A 20,570-nucleotide genomic window follows, 5' to 3' on the forward strand; every position below is an offset into this window, starting at 1 on the left:
CTACCTCTCCCCACACCTCCCTCTCAGCACCCCCTCTCACCCTCTCTCTCTCCTCCCCTCCTTTCCCCCCTCTCCCTCTTGCCCCTCTCTCTGTGTTTCTCTCTCTCTGTGTCTCTGCCCCTTCTCTCTCTGCCCTCACTCTCTACCCCCCCCCCCCCCCTCTCTAGGTGTGACTGCAAGTTGGGCGCTATGCGTCAGTAAATAGGGTGTTTATGGGGTAAAAGGAGCATAATAATATTAATATAATATCAAGGGGGGTAATTAGCATGAGTGCGGGGGGGGGGATTGTTAGTGTGTGTGACGCTGCATGCCGCCTACCGCACGTTGGGGGAACAGACCCAACGGGTCTGCACTTGGTCTAGTATATATTGTAAACAATTGGAGTCCCAACACCGAGCCTTGCGACATCCCACTAGTCACTGCCTGCCATTCTGAAAAGGACCCGTTAATTCCTACTCTTTGCTTCCTGTCTGCCAACCAGTTTTCTATCCATGTCAATACCTTACCCCCAATACCATGTGCTCTAAGTTTGCACAGTAATCTCTTGTGTGGGAACTTTTCAAAGGATTTTTCAAAGTCCAGATACACCACATCCACTGGCTCTCCCTTATACATTCAATTTGTTACATCCTCAAAAAATGTCAAAAGATTAGTCAAGCATGATATCCCCTTCATAAATCCATGCTGACTTTGACCGATCCCGTCACTGTTTTCCATATGTGCTGCTATAACATCTTTTATAATCGACTCCAGCTCTATTCCCCACTACCGATGTAAGGCTAACTGGTTTATAATTCCCCCTTTTCTCACTCCCTGGAAAGTGGAGTTACATTGGCTGCACTCCAATCCACAGGAACTGATCCAGAATCAAGAGAACACCAATGCATCCATGATTTCTTGGGTCACCTCCTTGAGTATTCTGGGATCCAGACCATCAGGCCCTGGGAATTTATCTACCTTCAGCCTCAAGAGTTTACCTAACACCATTTTATGACAAATGTGAATTCCCTTCAGATCCCTACCACTAGATCCTACATCCCCTTGTATTTCCAGGAGATTGTTTATGTCCTCCTTAGTGAAGCCAAAACCAAAGTACTTGTTTAACTATTCTGCCATTTCCTTGTTCCCCATTATAAATTCACCTATCTCTGACTGCAAGGGATCTACATTCATCTTCACTAATCTTTTCCTTTTTACAAACCTATAGAAACGTTTACAATCAGTTTTTATATTCCCCGCAACCTTTCTTTCATGCTCTTTTTGCCCCTCTTAATTAACCCCATTTGTCCTCCTCTGCTGAAATCTAAATTTCTCCCAGTCCTCTGGTTTACCGCTCCTTCTGGCCAATTTATATGCCTCTACCTTGGATTTAACACTATCCTTGACTTCCCTCGTCAGCCACGGTTGAGCCGCCTTCCCAGTTTTATTTTTTCACCAGACAGGGGTGAACAATTTCTGGAGTTCATCCATGCAGTCTTTAAATCTTAGTCATTGCATCTCCACTGTCAACCCTTTAAGTATAATTTGCCAGTCTATCCTAGCCTGTCTCATACCTTCAAAGGGGAGGGGGAGGGAGAGAGAGGGGGAGAGAGGGAGAGAGAGAGTAGTGGGAGGGAGAGAGGGAGGAAGAGGGAGAGGGAAGGGGAGGGGGAGGGGGAGGGGAGAGGGAGAGACTGGAAGAAAAAAATAAACAGGTGGAGAGAGAACAGGACTGTGTGCGGATGTGTGTATGGAGAGGTACATGCAACGATGTAGAGAGAGTCACATATGTAGAGATTTACAATAATAGGGTCCATGAGACTGAGAGAGTAACCGATGCATAGAGACTGAGATAGAGATTCTAATTAAAACAAAATGAAAAAGCAAACGTCAGAATGTTGGTACGGAAGAGGTCAGTGCATTGTGTTTCTTCTCTGTATGTATCCTCTGTCACATGCAGAGCATGCTGCCTATTACCCTATCACAGGCGGGTCTGAGGAGGAGTCAGTTCCTGATCTTTTCACTCTTATTTTAAATCTCGCATTGTTGAAACATCACTTCAAGATGTGGCACTTCTATTTGAGGAGGATCCCCTCCCTGCTCTGTGCATCCCTCATCGCCTTCTGTGTAGGTAAGTACAGATATTAATGATCAACTCTGGTTATCGATGAGTATGAGGATTGTGCAGGTTTTCCGACCCATTCAACCCATTGTGGTAATTTCCTGGCTTCATGCTACCCCAAATGCTGCCACACTGTCATAAAGATGGGACAAACTGGTCTCTCATTTCGTCCATTTCTCTCTCATTCACAGCCCCTCTTACATTCTGCTGATGTTATCTTTCTTTATCTCTCTCTCTATCGAAACACTCCTTCTCTCACTGTCCCTATTTCTGTGCCTCTTTCTCCAGATCTGCCACTTTCTGCTGGTTCCTGACATCTCTACAAACCTCTCTCTGTAGTTAACATTGTATTGCCAGTTGTGCCTCCCTCCCTCCCTCCCTCTCTCCCTCCCTCCCTTCAACAACCTCCCCATCTACCCATTCCACTGCTCTCGCTTTACATCCCCAGTCCAGCTCTATTTTTCGCTTCACATACTTCTTGTTCAGCAAAGTGTTCTGAGCCTGAACCACTTCCTGCCACCATTTGATGCAATGTTTGACCAAACACCCCCCCTAGCAGAACCAGCCAATTGCACCCAGACAGCAGCTTCTGACTTCTACAGGGCTCTTGGCATTCACACCATCAGCTCTGATGGATAACAGTAATGAACTCAAACTCCAAGTGAACTGTCTAATAACAGAATGGCACAACACAGCAGAGACAGTTTCTCGCACACACACAAATAGAAGAGGAGGAGGAGGAGGAGGAGGGGAGAGAGAGAGAGAGAGAGAGAGAGAGAGAGAGAGAGAGAGAGAGAGAGAGAGAGAGAGAGAGAGAGAGAGAGAGAGAGAGAGAGAGAGGAGAGGAGAGGGGGGGAGAGGGAGAGGGAGAGGGAGAGGGAGAGGGAGAGGGAGAGGGAGAGGGAGAGGGAGAGGGAGAGGGAGAGGGAGAGGGAGAGGGAGAGGGAGAGGGAGAGAGAGAGGGGTCAAGTTTACTCCAGAGAGGTGTGTGGTGAGATGTTCGGAGAAGCAAAACAAGGTTGGGAATACACAACATATGAAGAACTTTTTCACCAGCAAATGGTTGGTATTTGGAATTGAGAGGTGGAAAGCCAGATAATTTCGTAGCACTGCGCTGAAGGGCCTGATTTAAGATTCATAGGATCAACAGTGACTTGGACATTCAGATTCAGAACTGGCTCACTCATAGAAGGCAGAAGGTTGTGGGGGAAGAGTGTTATTCTGGCTGGAGGTCTGTGACCAATGGAGTTCCAAAAGGATCTGTGTTGGGTGTTCAATATTATATATAACATTTTATATTGGTGGAGTTGCGGACAGTGAGGAAGGTGTCAAAGATTACAGCAGAATATAGATCAACTACAGAAATGAGCAGTGAAATGGCAGGTGGTTTGATCTAACTAAGCAAGGGTGAGGTGCTACATTTTGAGAGGTCCAATGAAAGGGAAAAGTATATTGTCAATTGCAAGACCCTTAACAGTATTGATATACTGCGGGATCTTGGGGTTCAAATGCACAACTCCCTGAAAGTGGCAACATGTGTAGATCAAGTGTAAAGAAGATCTATGGTCATAAGGTCAGAAATGATAGTAGAATTAGGCCATTCAGCCCATCAAGTCCACTGCCATTCAATCATGGCTGATCTATCTCTCCCTCCTAACCGCATTCTCCTGACTTTTCCTCATAATCTCCGACACCTCTGGTATGGAGATATAAGGAACTGCAAATGTTGGTTTATCAAAAAAAGAACCAAAGCTATAAAGTGCTGGAGTAACTGCTGCGAGCAGCATCTCTGGAGAACATGGATAGGTGACGTTTTGGCTTGGAACCCTTCCCCCGGACTGATTGTGCTGGGAAATGGGGTGCGCAGGGATATTGTGGAAAAGAACAGCGGCCAGGACAGAACAGTTACCTTATATTGGAGAATTCTATGGGTTGTAAGCTACACAGAAGGAATTTGAGGTGCTATCTTCCAGCCTGCATGTGGCCTCATTTTGACAATGGAGGAGGTCCAGGACAGAAAGGCCCATGGTGATTAAAAATGGTTAGCAGCAAAGATCCTATAGCAGATATAAGATCATTGCTTAGCAGCCAAGAGATGCAGCAGGCCTTGGCAGACCGAGGGCTAGTGCTCGGTAAAACGGTCGCCGAATCTATGCTTCATCCTGTTGATGTAAAGGAGGCAACATCATAAACACCAGATGCAGTGGATGAGGTTAGACAAAGTGCAGGTGAACCCGTGTTCAACCAATGAAGGCAAATATTCTGTATACCTTCACCACCATATCCACCTATGCTGCTACCTGTAGAGATCCTTGGACTAGTATATCAAGATCCCTCTGTGTTTCAACGCTCCTTATGACCCTGCCATTCTTAATATGTTCTAATTCTATAACTTCCCAAAATATCAAATTTTGCACTTATTAGGCACAAATTCCACCTGTAATCGCTCTGCCCATCTTAACTGAACAGTATATTCTACAGTCTATGGGCTCCGATCAATGACACCACTGATTTTTGTTTGTGTCATCTGCACACTTACGAATTAAATATTTTTATTGTACACAGGGAATAAGAATCCCAACAACAATCCCTGCAGTACACGACTGGTCACAGGGTTCCAATGACAAAACCAACCCTCTACCAATATCTTCTGCCTCCAATCACCCAGATAATTGTGCATCCGATTTGCCAATTTTCCCTGGATCGTGTGCTCTCACCTTTTGATCGTTTCTTGTGTAGTATTCAGTCACCCATCCGTCCTTACTTCCTCCTTCAGGGATCTGTGTAAGTGCACTCCAGGGGTCTGCTCCTTGTCCCCACCATATCACTCACACCCTCCCATTTACCCCGTTCCTCCACCATGTTCACTCTCACCAAACTCACCCCATCCCCCTTCTTTTTCAGACCAGGTCCCATTTGCCGTGTCTGTTCCCCCTGACCCATCCGTCTATATCTGGCTGCAGGCAGTAACTTCCTTCCTCAGCCCCGGGTGCAGAGAGTCTTCACTCTGTTCCCCCCGTGGGCTCACTATGTGATCTAGGAACTGTGGGCCGGGTCTCTTACAGAACCGGGAGCCAGACGATGGGCCGCATGGCCTACTCCTGTGCTCTGTGATTCTCCCAGCTCCGATTCTTCCTCCAGTCACTGAGCTCTCCTGCTGACTGCCTCTCTTGTCTCCTCAGCTGGGACTGGGGCCGCCGCCGGCACCGTGACCGGAGCTCGGGGACACTCGGTCTCCTTACCTGCTGGGATCACAGTCGCACCGGACATTGCCAGGATTGAGTGGAGCCGGACATCACCCAGAACCAAGATAACGACGTACTCGGCTGAGAATATTGAATACTATACCACCAATTACAAGGGACGGGTAACTCTTCACCGCGGGAACTTCAGTCTGGAAATCCGTGATCTACGGAGAGACGACGCTGGTGATTACCAGGTGGATGTTGTTACAAGTTCAGGAAGTGAAACTCAGGCAAGAGTTCGACTGGAGGTGTACGGTGAGTGAGACTGCCGCGGAAGCCCTGGGTTTCACCGGCTCCTGAACACTCCTAATTAATGGGCGAGGGCAGATCCTGTGCATTCCCCAGTTTACTGAACCTCACTGACTGCCAGTGTGTAGAGTGGGGGTCATGGTCCCAGTGTAGTGCCAGGGTGGGGGACAGACCCATCACATCCCGGACACTGGACCAGGGGCATGAAGCATCGAATCGTGAACGGTTTCCACATTCTCACTGCTCCATGGGGAAGGGAATTTCCTTCAGACTCCCTGGTTAATTTTCTGGATGACACACACACCACCCACATTTGTGGAGGGATGGAATGTTTAGAGATTGGACAGAGGGACTGCTTGGGGTGGTGGTGGGAGTGCTTAGAGTGGCAGAAGGATGATGTTAGGATGGAGGAGGAAGTGCTTAGGCTGGCAGAGGGTGGGAGTATTTATGGAAGTGGATAGGGATCTGATTAAGCAGCTGCTTCAGTTGTAGGTGATGACAACTTCTCGAGAGAGGTTGGAGCTGCACTCACCCAGGTGTTTGAAGAGTGTTCCCTTAAGGGCCTGTCCCACTTTTGCGACCTTTACAAGCAACTGCTGGCACCCGTGATAGGCACTATGACTCTTTGGAGATCTCTCACGACCATACAGGCGACCCCTGGTGACATGTCGCGGGTGCCCACTCCTGACCATAGGAGACCGCTCGCGACCGTAATCGTGTGAGGTCTCCAAAGAGTCGTGGCGTCTTTCTGGTCACCGCTGAATTTTTAACATGTTGAAAATTTTGGCGACTTATCACGGGTGTAGTCAGTCGCCTGTAAAGGTCGCGAAAGTGGGACAGGCGCTTTACACTCCTGACGTGCCTTGTAGACGGGGAAAGGTCAGGGTGTCAGGAAGTGAGCCACTCCTACGGGATACCCAGCCTCAAACTTTCTCCAATAGCCACAGAGTATGTGTAATTAATATTTTTGAGTTGCTGTTCCGTTGTCTTGATGATGTGGGAATTACTCCTGTGAGAATCATTGAGTCTCAAGCACTGGGTTGTCCTGCTGACACTTCCATCACGTGGTTGCAAACTTCCCACTTAACAGCCCCTGCCTGAATATTCTCTGGGTCCTGCTGCATGCAGTTGAGTTGATAATGGAACTGAACATTGTGCCATCATCAGTCAAACGTTGCGATGCCAGGAAGGTCATTGATGAAGCAGCTGGTTGAGCCCAGGATACTGCCCTGAGGAACACCTGCAGTGATGTCCTGTGGCTGGGTTGACTGACCTCCAATGACCACAACCATCTTCCTCGTGTGAGGTGTGGCTCCACGTCAGAGTGTTAGCCCTGGATGTTCATTGACTTTAGTTTTACAAGAGCTCCCTAATGTCAGACTCAGTCAAACAATGCGTTGATGTTGAGGACAGTCAGTCTCGCCTTATCTCTGCAACTCAGCTTTTCGTTCCAGTCTTGGACCAAAGCCCTGGTGAGATCTTCAGATAAGATCTTCAGCTTCAGTGAGCAAGTTATTGGTAAGTGCTGTCTGATAGAAGTGTCAACAATAGCTTCTCTCACTTTGCTGCTGATCTAGAGTAGACCAATTGGGAGGTGATCAGCTGATTGGATTCATCCTGTTTTTGAACAGCAAACATGGGGGGAATTTTCCACATTGTCACTGGATGCCAATGTTGCAAAAGCAACTTGGCCAGACGTGCCACGACTTCAGGAGTACAGGTTTTCAGTACTATAGCTTGGAAGTTGCCTGGAGCTGGATATGTATAGGGGCTCTCTGCTGTTTCCTGGATAGACTGGATGTGGAGAATATGTTTCCATTAATGATTGAGTCTAGGACCCAAGGCCATAGCCTCAGAATAAAAGGACATATGGTACTTTTGGGGGACCAGCATTATGGCAGGCAGTTTGCAACTGCTACACAGGTGGTTTTAAACTGAATAAGGGGGGTGGGGTGTCAAATGGGATAGTCGAGGACGGGGTTAAAGAGAAAGAGAGTAAAGGGATGGTTAATGACCCCAGAATTAACGGGAAAGGAAGCTCACAAAGGGATAGGAGAGTATGGCCAAGTGTAAGAGGCATAGATGTGAAAGGTGAGATGCGTTAGGAATTAAAAGTATTGTATATGAATGCGCGAAGTATAAGAAGTAAAGTAGATGAGCTTGAGGCTCTGTTAGAGGTTGGTAGATAAGACATTGTGGGGATTACTGAGACGTGGCTGCAGAAGGATCGAGCCTGGGAACTTAATATTCAGGGTTATACATCCTATAGAAAGGACAGGCAGGTGGGCAGAGGAGGGGGGGGGGGGGGGGGGGGGGGTGGGGGGGTAGCTCGGCTGGTGAGGGATGGAATTCAGTCCCTTGCGAAGGAAGACAATAGGGACTGGCGAGGTAGAGTCACTGTGGATTGAGTTGAGGAATTGTAAAGGCAAGAAGACACTAATTGGTGTTATCTACAGACCCTCAAATAGTAGCCCGGATGTAGGGTGTAAGTTGCAGCAGGAGTTAAAACTGGCATGTAACAAAGGGAATGCCACTGTGGTGATGGGGGATTTCAATATGCAGGTAGACTGGGAATATCAGGTTGGAACAGGACCCCAAGAAAGAGAATTTGTAGAATGCCTCCGAGATGGATTCTTAGAGCAGCTTGTAATGGAGCCGACCAGAGAAAAGGCAATTCTGGATTTAGTGTTGTCCAATGAACCAGATATGATAAGAGAACTCGAGGTAAAGGAGCCGCTTGGAGGTAGTGATCATAGAAACATAGAAAATAGGTGCAGGAGTAGGCCATTCGGCCCTTCGAGCCTGCACCGCCATTCAATAAGATCATGGCTGATCATCCAAATCAATATCCCATACCTACCTTCTCTCCATACCCCTTGATCCCTTTAGCCACAAGGGCCACATCTAACTCCCTCTTAAATCTAGCCAATGAACTGGCCTCAACTACCTTCTATGGCAGATAATTCCACATAATATGATTAGTTTTAATCTGCAATTTGAGAAGGAAAACATTAAATCGGAAGTGTCAGACATGCAGTTGAACAAAGGGGACTATCAAGGGGAGCTGGCCAAGGTAGACTGGAAAGGGATCCTAGCAGGAATGACGGTTGAACAGCAATGGCAGGAATTTCTGGGCATAATCCGGAAGACGCAGGATCATTTCATTCCAAAAAGGAAGAAAGATTCTAAGGGGAGTAGGAGGCAACTGTGGCTGACAAGAAAAGTTAGGGATCGAATAAAACTAAAAGAAAAGATATATAACACAGCAAAGGGTAGCTGGAAGCCAAAGGATTGGAAAACTTTCATAGGACAACAGAAGGAAACAAAATGGGCAATACGGGCTGAAAAGATGAAGTACGAAGGGAAGCTGGCCAGGAATATAAAGAAGGGCAGTAAAAGCTTATTTAGATATGTGAAGGGAAATAGAGTAGCAAAGTCAAATATGGGTCCCTTGAAGGCAGACACGGGTGAAATTATTATGGGCAACAAGGAAATGGCAGAAGAGTTGAATAGGTACTTCGGATCTGTCTTCACTAAGGAAGACACAAAAAATCTCCCAGATGTACTGGAGGACAGAGAATCTAAGGGGGTAGAGGAACTGAAAGAAAATTTCATTAGACGAGAAATAGTATTGGGTAGGCTAATGGGACTGAAGGATGATAAATCCCCTGGGCCTGATGGTCTGCATCCAGGGTCCTCAGGGAGGTGGCTCTAGAAACAGTGGATGCATTGGTGATAATTTTCCAATGTTCAATAGATTCAGGATCAGTTCCTGTAGATTAGTGGATAGCTAATGTTATCCCACTTTTCAAGAAAGAAGCGAGAGAGAAAACGGGGAATTACAGACCAGTTAGCCTGACTTCGGTGGTGGGAAAGATGCTGGAGTCAATTATTAAAGAGGTAATAATGGGGCAATTGGGTAGCAGTAAAAGGATTAGTCCAAGTCAACATGAATTTATGAAAAGGAAATCATGCTTGACTAATCTTCTGGAATTTTTTGAGGATGTGACAAGTAAAATGGATAAAGGGGTTCCAGTGGATGTAGTGTCTCTAGACTTTCAGAAAGCCTTTGATAAGGTCCCGCACGGGAGACTGGTAACTAAAGTTAGAGCACATGGTATTAGGGGTATGTGTAGGATGGATAGAAAATTGGTTGGCAGACCGGAAGCAAAGAGTAGGAGTGAATGTGTCCTTTTCAGAATGGCAGGCATTGGCGAGTGGAGTGCCGCAATGTTCGGTGTTGGGGCCGCAACTGTTTACCATATATATTAATGATTTGGAAGAGGGAATTAGGAGCAACACTAGCAAGTTTGCGGATGACACAAAGCTGGGTGGCAGTGTGAACTGTGAAGAGGATGTTAGATTAGATTAGATAGAATTTATTACCACACAACCAGGGTCGGTGGAATTTGGGTTGTCAGCAGCGATACAATAATAAAGAACACACAACCACAATAAAAATGTAACACAAACATCCACCACAGCATTCATCACTGTGGTGGAAGGCACAAAATTTGGCCAGTCCTCCTCCATTTCCCCCCCGTGGACAGGACCAGAGTCCAGTCCAGGATTGGCTCTTCCTCACCGGAGACCGCGGCTTTAAGTTGGTGTAGGCCGCAGGCCGGCGGTCGAGATTTAAAGTCTCCGCCGCAGCCAGAAGCACCGTAGACTGCAGGGCCGGCGGTCGAAGCTCCCCTCCAGGGGTGATGGTAAATCCATGCCGGACCCGCGGTAGAAGTTGGCCGCGGGCCGGCAGTGGTGGCTTCTTTTTCCCCCGGGTCCCCCACGAGGGATCCCGGGCTGTAGACGCCACGCCAGCTGGAGCTGTGCAGACCACGCGCGGCTTCAGGCTGCCGGCTGCCCCGGGCCAGCGAAACAGAGCGCTCCCCTCCAGCGAGGGCTCACCCGCTCCACGCCGAGAGTTCACGCTGCGCCCACCGCTGAAGCCCCGGGCGCGTCTCCGGGAAAGGCCGCGCCGATCCTTGTTATTAGGCCACGGGGGAGGCGACCTGGAAAAAGTCGCCTCTCCATGGAGGAGGTTGCAGGGTGACCTGGACAGGTTGAGTGAGTGGGCAGATGCAGTATAATATAGATAAATGTGAGGTTATCCACTTTGGCGGCAAAAACAAGGGTGCAGATTATTATCTCAATGGGGTTAGGTTAGGTAAGGCGGAGGTGCAGCGAGACCTGGGCGTCCTTGTACACCGGTCACTTAAAGTTGGCGTGCAGGTACAGCAGGCAGTGAAGAAAGCGAATGGAATGTTGGCCTTCATAACAAGATTAGCCCCCAACTCGCAGGCGCGTCTAGAGAGGGAAGGGGGGGGAGAGAGTGAGGGCAGAGAGAGAAGGGGGGGAGAGGGAGGGGGGACGGGAGGGTGGGGGAGAGGGAGGAGGGGGAGAGGGAGAGGGAGGGGGGACAGAGATGGGGGGACAGGGAGGGGAGGAACAGGGAGGTGGGGAGAGAGAGGTGGGGGAGAGAGAGGTAGAGGGTGGACCTGAACTCGGTGAGCAGGCCGGGCGGACGGGACCTGCGATCAACGGAGGAATTTCAGGTTTCCCAGAGGGAGTAATGCCGTGCACGACATTAACTGCTGCTGCCATGTTCAAGCCGGTGACCGGCGGTGACCTCCCGATCTGCAGAGCATTTTGAGAATGGGGGGGGGGGGGGGTGTTGGAGTGTACGGGCAGGCGGGCGGGCTGGAGTCCAGCAGTGCCTATTGTAGCGGTTCTGGCAACAGCCGGCGTTCTGCTCTGTCTGCGGCGAGAGGAAGGAGAGGATGGGGGAGAGAGGTGAAGGAGGGCGAGAGGGAGGTTGGAGCGGGCGCCCACTCCAGCTCCAGGATCTGCTCGAGCCCAGGCAGCAGCCTCCCCAACAGGCATGGACTGGAGGGGGGCTACGGGCAGGGATAGACCTGAGGATGCCAAGCGAGGCGGCGGGCGGGCGGTCGTCGAACCGGGCTTTGCCCGCGGCGGCAGTCTCCGGAGAGGGAGGGAGAGAGACAGACAGAGAGGGCAGAGACAGAGAGAGGGGGGGAGACAGCTGGCGGTCTTGGGGCGGCTTCTTTCGGCTGTTTTTAAATGACGTCTTTGAGGCGAGAGGCGGGCGCCAGCAGCCGTTATGGTCACTGGCCAGCATGAGGCGACAAAATGAGTGAGTCGGGGTATGATTTTATTTAAAAAATGGGTACATAAAAAGAAAAAATGTTTTGAGGAGTGCAAAATCGGATGTAAAATGAATGAGCTAGCGACATGGAAAAAATGACGGTGTTTAATGACGGAGTGCTGGCGTAGCATGTAATCAAAGGCCGAATGTGGCACCCACAAGACAGCCAGGCAGAAACACACACAGCCACGGAGTTTTAAATATAGATAGATATTTCCTCAGTAGGGCCAGAGCTTTGACCAGAGCCATAGGCTGTGAGGTCCTTAGCTCTTTTTTTTGCGGCTTTTGTTGCTGATGATCTCCCATGTTGTCCTCTGTCGCAGCTTCACCAGGCTGGCACCTCGTTGTGTTTATCTCCACCTGGTGCTGCTTCTTCATGTCCTCTGCGCTCCTCAGTGAACCAGGGTTGACCCCCTCGGTGACAGGAATGGTGGCATGAACCATGAGGTTACAGACCGCGTGGTGGACAGTTCTGTTGCTGTCCACAGGGCCGCATGGACCCCAGTTGTCAGCTGCATGATCTCTTCTGAGCCTCTCCCACTGAGCTCAATTGTAGGTGCCACACAATCGTATGGGATAAGCCTTCGGTTTGAAGACCAGACTTGTCTCCACAAGGACTGTACAGCGGGAAGTCTCATCATTGGTGTCAGGGACAGATACACCTGCCACTGGTAGCCTGGGTGGCCAGGTGGAGGTGCTACCAACCCACTCCCATGGTGGACATTGAAATCCCCACCTAGCGGACATTCTGGCCTTTGCTGCTCTCAGGACACTTTCTAAGTGTGGTCCATCATGAGGGAGAGCCAGCTCACCCGCTGAGGATGGGAATCAGTGATCAGGAGATTTCCCTGCCCATGTATCTGCTTTCAGTGAGGGTGACTCTGCAGCCCCAGATCTCTGCTCTGTCCCTTTTGACAGTTTCTCCATTCTGACTACTTGGTTCCCCTCTCGGAATGTGTCCCATCACAAGACTGGGAATAACTTGCTATTTACACCCCCGATTTGTGAGCTGTTTCAGTCTCTGTGGGGGAGAGGGTGTGGGACCCAGGATCTGCAGGGTGCTGGATTCACTCTGGAACACGGCACACTATCCCAGTCTGGGTCTGTGCCCATCACAGTCCCAGGGCTGACACTCTTGGACCAGGTTCAGGACCGGTCTGGGCTGGGTCACACTCAGGTGCATAAGGGACACAGGGATCATTTGCGGAAGTGAAAAAAAACCCTGCATCTGGATAGAATCTCCAGGTTCAATCATCCATGATTGAATGGCGGAGTAGATTTGATGGGCCAAATGGTTTAATTCTACTCCTATCACTTATGATACAGAGCCATAAACAGGACATGGTGGAGAGTTGGTGTATAATTGCGGGCAGTAGTCGGGAAGGGGGCGCATCACGTGTGGACTTCGTACAGCAACAACTCGCTGAACAGAAGGGGGGAGGGGAGGGAAGAGTTAAACTGGTGGGTGGAAATGAGCTGGGATCGGCTTAAAGTTCACTTGTGGCTGTTGGGTATCGTTGGGTCCATAAGGATCTCCTTTACTCATCTTTCTTCTCTCTGCTGCAACCTTAGAGCCCGTGGCAGGAACACAGATTAAGGTTCAGAACACCACCGGGATTTGCAACCTGACCTGCTCCGTGACCTCTGGCGACCTCACCAGCTTCAGGTGGTGGAGGGGACAAGAACCTCTGGGAAACGACAGCACCCATCACCCCCGGCGACACGGAGAGACGATAGAGGTTCATCACACAGCAGAGGTCAGGGACGTTGTGTACAAGTGTGAGGCCAGCAACCTGGTCAGTGAGGGCACGGCACAGATCCTGCTGCCGGATGTCTGCAAACAGGCTCCACCTGGTGAGTGAAACACACTGCTGATACTGGAAATGTGTAATAAAAACAGAAAATATCGGAAATACTACGAAGGTTCTACAGCCAATGATATGAGAGAAAGATAAACAACATTCCAGGTTAATGATTTTATGTCAGAAATTGGAAAAGTTAGAAATCAAATGTATTTTATGGGACAGAAAGGTGGAATCGGAAATACAGGGAGAATGCCAATGATAGCGACAGAGAGACACACACATAACAGAGGCGATGGTGATGCTGGCTGAGAGATGGTGAATACTTGTTTCCTGTACAGAACCTGGCTGTAGAAGGTGCAAATAGGAGGTGAATTACAGACGAGAGAAACAAATCCATGCTGGAACTGTAGAATTCCAAACTTTTATTCAACATCATGCCGAACAGCCTGCAAGCTTGGGTGTGTCCAAAATACAAAAAGTGAAATTGCTATTAGAATCTACGTGAAATAAGTTAGCTCCAGAGAGAGTCACTGAGGGAAGAGATGTGTCTTAGGGCATTTTATTACAAACAAGACAGGAACAGAAACTAATGAAGGTGTACTCTTATTAGATTTCCATAAGGCATTTGATGGAGATGTTCCATCAAAGATTATTGGAGAAAATAAAAGCTTGTAGTGCAGTATTCAGTATTTACATTAATGTCATTTTAACTGAGTACTTACATACACAGAAGAAACGACAAATTGTTTCTCAATCAGTTCCCATCAGTGCAGTTAATAAAAACACAATAAATACATATAGCTTTAAAATTAAAATTAACAAATCTAAAATAGGCCTAAAAATTGAAATAAAAACAAAATAAAAATTCAGACCGAACAGTGGCTTTGCTTTGACAGGTGCCTAGCTGTCAAAGTATGGGCGAGGTTAGATGTGTTGGTGCATGATGTACGGGGAGGGGACACAGTCCGTTAACCAGTCTTATTGCCTGTGGGAAGAAGCTGTTTAGCATCCTGCTGGTTTTGCAGCTGATGCTCCTGTACCTCTTCCCAGATGGCAGAATGGAGAAGATGTGGTGTGATGGATGATAGGGGTCCTTAATAATGGAGTTGGTTCTGCGGATGCTACACTTCTGATAGATCTCCAACAGGAAAGGGAGTGGAGCACCAATGATCCTACTGGCTGTCTTCACTATCCCATTAAGTTGTTTTTGTTCATAAGCCTTGCAGCTCCCAAACCAGGAAGTGATGCTAAAGGTCAGCAAGATTTGTGTTGGAATGAACAGAAGACTGGCAGGATAACATGAAACAGAGTAGGCATAAATGAACAACATATAATATTGCCATAGGGATCGTTCTGGTGCCTCAACCAGTATAAGAATTTTAACATGGCTTGTGTAAAAGGCCCAAAACATAGGAAAGTAAGTTATGAAGTGGACATAAGGTAATTATTAAAGGATAATAAGGCAAGATAAGTGAGCGGGCAAGGATCTTGCAAATGTAGAATAATGTGGGTAACATGTTAAATTGTTCATTTTTGCAAGAAGAATATTAAGAGGTTGCAGTCATAACATTATACAGAAACAGGGTCTTTAGCTCACCATGTCCATGCCACATCAATACCCATATACACTAATCCCATTAGGGATTGGTTTATTATTGTGTCATGGATTGAGATACAGTGAAAAGCTTTTGTTTGCATGCTATCCAATTAATAATCAGATCATACAATACATAACTACAATCAAGCTATACACAAGCAAAAAGAAAAATACCAGAATGCAGAATATATTTTTTGCAGCATTGTAATGTTAGTTTCAAAGAAAAAGACCAATGTTGGCAATGTGGTAGATTGGAAGATCACGATTATACCTGGCTTATGGGTGAACCATTCAGTAGTTTGACTCACTGTTCCTGAGTCCTGAAGCTGGTAGTGCGTGGTTTTAAATGTTCGTATAGTCGGCCCAATGGGACCAGTACTTGATCCATAGCTTTCTAGCCTTGGAAATTTATGCCCTTGCCCAGAGGCTTTAATACTGTGAGAATACCTGCCCCACCACCTTCTTAGGGAGTGTGTTTCAGATTTTGTCTGCCTTCCAGGTGAAACAAATCTTCCACAGATCCTCTATAACCTCTCACTACTCTCCTTAAATATATATCTTCTATTAGAAAAATCTATTCGTACTATCTCCCCTATCTCAGTCCCTCATAATGTGGTGCATCTATAACTGCACTCCTCCACTCTCAGCCACCTCCACTCTAAAGAAAACAAACCCAACCAATCCAGTCTCCCCTCATAACTGAAACACTCAATCCCAGACAATATTTTGATGAATCTCCTCTTCATTGCTCCAGTGAAATCACACCCTTTCTCTAGTGTGATGGCCAGAATTGTACACAATATATTCCAGCTGTGGCTTAATTAATGTATTATAACATTGATCCCTGGAGGGTCTCGTACGACAGAGGGAGTACAAGTACATAGTTCCCTGAAAATAACATCACAGGTTGACAGGGTGGTGAAGAAGGCTTTTGGTATGCTGCCGTTTATCAGTATAGGCATTCAATATAGAAGTTGGGATGCTATGTTGCAGTTGTACAAAACTGTGATGTGGCCACGATGTTGACATGACTCAAAGGACTGTGAGAGGTTGAGCAGGCTAGGACTTTATTCCTTGGAGAGTAGGAGGCTGTGTGATCTTACAGGGGTGTATAAAATTGCATGGAGCAAAAATAGGGAATCAAGAACTAGAAGTCATAGCTTTAATGTGCGAGGGGAAAGATTTAGTGGAAACGTTTGGGGCAATGTTTTCCACACAGAAGGTGGTACATAATTGGAATGTGCAACCTGATGAAGTGGTTGCAGCAGGTACCAAAACAAAATTTAAAAGACATTAAAGTCTATCCTTATCTCACATCTTGTGTCTTTTCATCGCTGGATTTTGCCCAACTTTCTGCCTATCAACACCCTCCCCCTTTCCTGTTTCTACCTATCATTTGCTGGGCTTTGCCCTGCACTCATCCAGCATTCCCCATGCGCCCCTACCCCACGCACCACAATTAGTCCGAAGAAGGTTTCTAACCCGAAACATTACCTATCTACGTCCTCCAGAGATGCCGTCTGACCCACTGAGTTATTCCAGCACATTGTATCTTTTTTTTGTAAACCAGCATCTTCTTTCACCTTTATGGTGCACCACTAGTAAATTACATCCTATCAAAAAAACATTCTTCCACCTCTACCCTTTGCCTCCCATCACTAAGCTAATTTTGGATCCAATTAGGTAGCTCACCTTGGATTCCATGCGGGGATGGAGCGGAATGTTTAGAGGGGTGAATAGAGGGTGGACTGAGAGTACCAAAACTGTATTAATGGAGGGCTTCATCAAAACCTATGTGGATAGAAGCATCCCATCAATTCTCTGTAAGTGGGAGAGCTAGAATGGAAATGGAATCATTACATTTTGACCTCTGTTGTTTTAGGACGAAGGAGATTAACATGGAATAAAATTATTATTATTTCGGTTGTTGCGGCTTGTGTAGCTGTTTGCATCATTTTTCTGGTCTGTTTCATCGTAAGGAGAAGAACAGGAGGTCAAAACGCTCTAGTCACTGGAGGCAAGTATCTGATACCCAGCCCATGAGCCAGAGTGGTCGCAGTCCCAGGAAAGACTGCACATGGCGCTAGATGGGAGATGATGAATTGGAGCAGGAGAGGACAGAGGATGGAATGGAGAAAGTGCACTCAGGGAGAAGAGGAAGTGGTGAGGGGAGGGAATAGTGGGTAAAAGGGGTAGAGACTTGAGAACAGAGAAATATGAAGGTTGGAAAGGGAAAAGAGTCAGAGCACGAGGGTTAATTGTAGGTAGAGGAAGGGGGCAGTATCGGGAGGGAAGGAAGTACAAAGGTGGGAGGGACTGGGATGATCAGGAGGTAGATCGGGAGGGGTAAAGGGTGAGGAGGGGAGGGATAGAGTGGTTGACAGGGATGAGGGTTAAGGTGACAGGGATGGAAAGGAGATGATGCGTGGTGAGGGCAGGTACTCATTCTTCTTACTCTCCCCCATAGACCCATCAAACACGGAGACTATCTATGCACAACCCCAGCCATCACAGAGACATCCAGCCAACAGGCAGCCTCTGGAGGAGAACGAGATGGTAAAGGGAAACATATTGCCTTAGGGATGGGCGATCTGAACCCCTCAGTTCTCTGGGGCCATCCTTACTATCTCTGCAGCAGGCAGGACACAGAATCCTATATAGGCACAACACAACCTCACACTGAACTAGAAATCACAGTTGAGTAAGCTCTCACCGAACTCTGCCACAGTTCAAAGCAATGACAAGGCACAAAAATATCCCAAGCACTCAATGAAAAAATTCATGATCAGACTGAAACTTATCTCAGCAACATCCACTTCAGGTTGGACAGGAGATGCTGCTTCACCCATCTCCACTCTCACTGGTAATACACTGCCCCCCCCCCCCCCCCCCCAAATCCCCAGTGACTGGGGTAGACGGTCTCCACACCCAGTCACTGGGGTACAGATTAGATAGCCTTTATTGATTAGATACACTGTCCCAACACACAGTTACTGGGGTACATTGACCTCACATACCCAGTTACTGGGGTACACTGTGTACCCCCACACACCTAGTTAGTGTTTACACCTTCATGAATTTGCCCATACAATGGGTGACTAAGGATAATATAGAACAGTACATACAGAAACAAGCTCCCTGCAGCCCACAATATCAACACTGAACAAGAAGCCACGTTAAACTAATCTCTGCTTATATGTGATCCACATCCATCCATAATTATGTGCCTGTCCAAAAGCCTCTTAAGTGGGGCATTACTGGCACCCAGCATCGCTGAGTAAAATAATTGTCCCGCACATTTCCTTTAAAATTTGCCCTTCCAAATAAGAATTTCATTCTTCTGTTTTCAATACATATGACAATTAAACACTCTTGAGTCTCGGCTCACCTTAAAGTTATGCCCTCTAATCGTTGACATTTCCACCCTGGGAGAAAGGTTCTGATGGCCTGTCTTATCTAAGGCTCTCATAATTTATAAACTCTAATCCTCTGAACTCTCTCTGCTTTCTCAGCAGGCTCAGAACAAGGAGAGGCTGGAGATTCCTTCGACCATATATGACACAGTGAAATCTCCTATGACGCCAGTTCCTGGACCAGCCAAAAGAGGAGGGCACAGAAACCCCAGGGAGAGCATGATCCAAGAGTATGAAACAGTGAATTATTCTGGGATCCCACACTTTGCCTCAATCAAGGGCAGAGGGCGAGCTCATGGAAAATCCCACCCTTTATAGGTCAGGAGTTGACCATACTCCACCCTGGATCCAAGGGCATGTACTTATCTCTGGACAGATGTTCCTGTGGTGTTGGGATGGAGAGGATCCCACTAATCTCAACCCATCGGCAGCAGTGGGTGTGGATAGGTGGGAGAGCTACAGTAGTACGGGTGGAGGTGGGATGGGTGGGGAGGGTAAGGGTAGGATCTTGGGGTTCCATGACACACAGTTGGGAAAAGTGATCACCTGTGGTTAGTGTGTGTGCACAACTGTGGGACTGGACCAGGCTAAACTGTTAAAGAATTGTGAAAAGATCCTTGTCCCCCATGACTGGAATCCGGGATCATTCTAAATGGGAACAATGCAATGTCAGAACAATTATAGGTAATATAATTATATGTAATATAACAGTACATACAGAGACAAGCTTCCCCCTTTCCCCTCCTCCAACCCCCCCCCCCCTCCCTCTCTGATCCCTCTCCCCACCTCCTCTCTCCCCTCTACCCCCCTCTCCCCCACGTGTGTGTGTGTGTGGGGGGGGGGGGGGGGTTAGTGTGCGTGTGAAGCCGTAGCACCCCCCGTCCCCCGCAAACGTGCATTTGGGCAACGACTGCACTTGGTCTAGTCCATATATAAAACTCTCGTGTTGGTTTGTCCGGGTTCTATTTCGCAAATATTCGTTTTAGGCATTTGTGGATCTCCTCCTCCGAAATTTGCAAAAAACAGAACAATTTTTACATATTCCAGTAGGGTTTTTCCTCCTCCACTTAATGTTTGGCAAATTAGAAATTCTGGTTGAACGTTTCCCTGCTTTTTCAGTAAAAAACATAAAAAATTTCAACATGTTAAAAAAATCCAACTGCTTCTCACCATAGAACGTTGGAGCACGTTCCATCGTGTGACGTCACAATGCCCAATGCTCACAGATGTCCAATCGGAATGGATCCCATTTTCATATGCCTTTTTCCTCGAGCTGGAATAAAGTTTATTGCATAACTGTTTAAAATCTTCGCGCTTATTTGATCCTCTGATTTAGACAACTGATATTGCTTTTCTTTAATTTACATTAAACAATGAATTTTTACAATAGTGCTTATTTTTGAATTTTAAAATCCCCACTCTCCCCCCTTTTCTTTTTCAAACTTAGCAGTTATTTACTTTTCCGTTTATATCCCTGCTGCAATCTATCCTCAGTCACAGCCCAAAACGTGGCAGCTGCTCGGCTTGCGAGTAAGCCGATAGGCAGAGACGCTGATAGGCGGCTCTCAGAGACATGGCTCTTTTCTCCTCTCTCTCTTTCTCTCTCTCCCCTCTCCCTATCTCCCCTCTCCTGTCTCTCCCCTCTCTCTCTTGTCTCTCCCCCCCCCTCCCCCTCTCAGAGACATGGCTCTTTTCTCCCCTCTCTCTCTCTCCCCCTCATTCTCTCCCTCTTTCTCTCCCCCCTCTCACTCTCCTCTCCCTATCTCCCCTCTCCCTCTCCTGTTCCCATAATAGATTGGGACTGTATTCTCTCTCAGGATGCTTCTCCCAGTTGAGAAATCTAGACCTAGAGGTACAGTTTGAGCATGAGGGGTCAGTCATTTATAACTTTGGCGGAAGAGAAGAAATTCCCCCCCACGATTAATTATTTTTTCTCTTCCCCCAAGGCGGGAGAGGCTCTGCCATCGAGTTTAATTAAAATGGAGAAAGATGTAGCC

General features: G+C 47.5%; 2 protein-coding genes across 3 annotated transcripts in view; both read left to right on the forward strand.

The window, feature by feature from the left end:
- The window catches only part of LOC116986867 (SLAM family member 5-like), a 361,696-nt gene that overhangs the window by 319,005 nt on the left and 22,121 nt on the right, over nucleotides 1-20,570 (forward strand). The gene's annotated exons all lie outside the window — the stretch shown is intronic.
- On the forward strand, nucleotides 1,888-19,254 carry LOC116986864 (SLAM family member 5-like). 2 transcript variants are annotated; one of them, XM_033042621.1, is made up of 6 exons: nucleotides 1,888-2,110; nucleotides 5,284-5,601; nucleotides 13,331-13,612; nucleotides 17,043-17,177; nucleotides 17,628-17,716; nucleotides 18,676-19,254. In XM_033042621.1, exons 1-6 carry the CDS (start codon nucleotides 1,918-1,920, stop codon nucleotides 18,889-18,891), a joined length of 1,233 nt encoding a protein of 410 aa, XP_032898512.1. In that variant the 5' UTR covers nucleotides 1,888-1,917; the 3' UTR covers nucleotides 18,892-19,254. The 2 variants fall into 2 exon arrangements, with proteins under 2 accessions (XP_032898512.1, XP_032898511.1); XM_033042620.1 differs by having other exon boundaries at nucleotides 1,889-2,110; nucleotides 18,673-19,254.

The sequence above is a fragment of the Amblyraja radiata genome, chromosome 24, assembly GCF_010909765.2.
Source record: "Amblyraja radiata isolate CabotCenter1 chromosome 24, sAmbRad1.1.pri, whole genome shotgun sequence".
NCBI classification, from domain to species: Eukaryota; Metazoa; Chordata; class Chondrichthyes; order Rajiformes; family Rajidae; genus Amblyraja; species Amblyraja radiata.

Bases quoted from the DNA above. Each gene is read 5' to 3' on its own strand.
- LOC116986864 (XM_033042620.1), top strand. From the start codon at position 1,918: ATGTATCCTCTGTCACATGCAGAGCATGCTGCCTATTACCCTATCACA. The intron at 2,111-5,283 runs GTAAGTACAGAT...TTGTCTCCTCAG, and splicing joins CCTCATCGCCTTCTGTGTAG to CTGGGACTGGGGCCGCCGCC. The intron at 17,178-17,627 runs GCAAGTATCTGA...TCTCCCCCATAG, and splicing joins AAACGCTCTAGTCACTGGAG to ACCCATCAAACACGGAGACT.